This window comes from Austrofundulus limnaeus, unplaced genomic scaffold (genome assembly GCF_001266775.1).
Source record: "Austrofundulus limnaeus strain Quisiro unplaced genomic scaffold, Austrofundulus_limnaeus-1.0 Scaffold377, whole genome shotgun sequence".
NCBI lineage: Eukaryota > Metazoa > Chordata > Actinopteri > Cyprinodontiformes > Rivulidae > Austrofundulus > Austrofundulus limnaeus.
Genome location: NW_013952779.1, coordinates 363361 through 366215, shown reverse-complemented (window position 1 = coordinate 366215; position 2855 = coordinate 363361). Strand labels below are relative to the sequence as shown.

The 2855-nt window shown below is 40.0% G+C and overlaps 1 protein-coding gene across 6 annotated transcripts in view; it reads right to left on the bottom strand.

The window, feature by feature from the left end:
• atl1 (atlastin GTPase 1) overlaps positions 1-2855 on the bottom strand; it is a 56058-nt gene that overhangs the window by 12718 nt on the left and 40485 nt on the right. For all 6 annotated transcript variants that reach the window (XM_014023574.1, XM_014023578.1, XM_014023576.1 and 3 more), the window contains exons 11-12: positions 1264-1335; positions 749-1180 (exon numbers count right to left, since the gene is read on the bottom strand). In XM_014023574.1, the coding sequence (XP_013879028.1) occupies positions 749-1180; positions 1264-1335 (504 nt within the window). The remainder of the gene's footprint in view (positions 1-748; positions 1181-1263; positions 1336-2855) is intronic.

The window sequence follows — 2855 nt, the reverse complement described above, 5'->3', positions numbered from 1 at the left end:
AGGATGAGGTGGTTTTCTGACCGCATCGAAATTGGTGTTTTTCGCAAAACTGCAATGGAAACACTTTTTTCACATCACGGGATTCACGTAATCAACAACCGGATGTTTCTACTGGCGAAAAAAAAAAAACGAAGAAGAAGACCAGGAAGTAAAAGTTGTAAAACCACCGAATTTGTAAAAGTAAGTAGGAAACTCACCAACTACAATTTCCCAAAAACACCGCATACGTAGCCACTCCCACCTTTAAGGCACTTGTCACTCGAAAGCCTCGATAAAAGACGCCGACGTCTCCTCTGATGATGAGTTCTAGTGTCGTGGTAGCAACATGCTATGTGTTTACATCCATCGCCGCCATGTTTGTAATGACTTATTGTGAGAACAAACGTATTCACGCGTGACTTTAATAGCATTTCTTACTTAATGGAAACACCGCAGTTGCGAAACTGTGTTTTTCGACATTAACAGAATATCGACAAAGTTTTGAGCACATTTGCAATGGAAACACAGCTACTGTGTTGTCATGATGTTTTGGGCATGTAACTAAAACTATTTTAATCAGGACATAGATTATAAAAGTCAAGCCTTAAAAATGAAACTAAAACAAATGGTGTGGTGCTCTAAATCAGTATCTAACTAATAAATTCCTTCTTTGGCATATCATCATGCATTTCCCCCCTTTTCTTAATAAATCAGTTTTTGTTATTTTCTTGAGAAAACCTTCTTGATGGCTGCAGACGAACATATTTACCTGGTCCCACAGAGCACCAGCCACCTGATCAATGACGGCCCCGAGTTCTCTGTACTCCCCAGAGTAGCGGATGTAGGCCCAGGTGCAGAGGGTGATCAGCGCCAGGCCCAGGATCATGTTACATAAGCTGGCGATGATGTCCACGCCCACGAAGCCCGTGATCCCAGCTGCCACGTACATGACGAAGATGACCACGAAGAGCGTGGCGGGCGTGCGCGCCGCGTGGAAAATGTTCTTGGAGTCGTTGTGCTTGATGTACTGGACGAAMACCTCGTCGACCTCGCCCTCCAGCTGCTGCAGGTAGCGCCGGCTGAACTCCTCGCCTCCCATCTTCTTCACCCCCCGAAACAGCTGCAGGGCCTCCTCTCTGATGGCGCCGTGTCGGGCCTGCAGCTCGCTGGGGGCCAGGAAGGGGCGATCCCCTCCGCAGACCTGGGAACAGGAGGCAGTGGGTTAATACCGGGGAAACACAGTTACACATTTGAAACCTAATGAAGAAACTTGTTTCCACCAACCTCCTCCATTTTTCGGTTGTACAGATCTTTTGCTGCTGCGACAGCTGCTAAGTTATTGGCCTCTGCTGTGGCCTAAGTGAAAGCACAGAGTTCACATGTTCACCCAAAAACTGTAAACAAACCTCATGCATGAACTATATTTAAGATTACAAACAAACAAACAAACAAACAAACAAACAAACAAACAAACAAACAAACAAAGATATAAGTAAACTCCTATTATGTTCATTTCTGAGGAACAGCGATTTTGTTCCTGTGACACTTCGACCCAGAAAATGTTTAATCATGCAATAATGTCAGAAAAAAAAGATCCCCCAAAACATCGTGTGTGTTTATTGATTCCATTACTGACTATTTCAACCAATATTTGTGTGATTTTTTTTTATATTTCTCACAGATCAATAAGGACAATTCATTAATCTCACATAAAAAATGCACATTACCAGTGGTGGGCACCAGTCCACTAAATCGCAAATTCGCTAATTGCAGACCTAAATATTTTGTTTGGACTTSAGCGGACTTACTAATTTTTATAATTCATAAGCAAATTTGTGCTTTCTAAAAYTACAATGCAGTACTACTAATAACTAATTATCTAACAGTCATCATTATCTTGAACAGCAGAAGGTATGGTTATCAATGAATCACAACGCATGATCTATCCAAAAAAGCACCCCTCCCAGATAAACACACTTATTGTGAAGGTATAGATCCTTGCTGACAGTTGCTTTGGGTCACGGTTCTGATTTCCCACAATGCTTTGTGTCTGCTTATGTAGCAGGAGGGCAATAGCAAAACCAGTAAACATTTGTAATCCATACTAAAATTTTGTATGTATTGATTTATTTTACTTTACAATCGGAGCTCCTTTTTTAAAAAAAWAAATAAATAAAGTTTAAACGCTGGAGCTCAAAAACAATCAGCCAACGGGGTTAGAGACTCAGAAATGATTTAAAGATGTTATGCTGATGAAGACTGACATCTAGTGGTCAACTGGAGTAACTACATGAAAAACTTTCATTTCCCGTCACAAATCAAATCCGTCATGTACCCAGAATGCATCGCTTCGGTTTTCCAATAAACAATTTTAAAATTACTTTATTGATGCTTCTTTAATGAAAAATCTACAACAAACAAAAGAAAAAGAMAAAGAAGCAGCCGAACTAGCAATCCTCAAAAMCTTTTTAACTTTTACACCAGGAGCCAAAGGTCTGTTTCAGGAACTCACATCCCCAGCAATCAACACTTGCAGGGTTAAGCTATAAAAGGGTTCATATACCACTAGATATCAGTGTTGTTAATACTGTGTATTGTACAGTTGTTGTCAGGTTGTAGATGTTAAATTGAACTTGTGCTTTAAAATTAGCTCCTATAAGCATTTTTGAGGTTGTGGACCTAAATAATTTCATAAGCRCTTTAGAAGTTGCGGAGCTAATTTTTGGATTGACACTGCCCRCCGCTGCACCTTACATTTTTTATAGTCACACAAAAGCAATGGTTATATGTGAAATTAATCATTTTTAGATTTTTATTGTTTTACATTTTGATCTTTGTAATATGTAGATGTGTGTGTGTGTGTGTGTGTGTGTGTG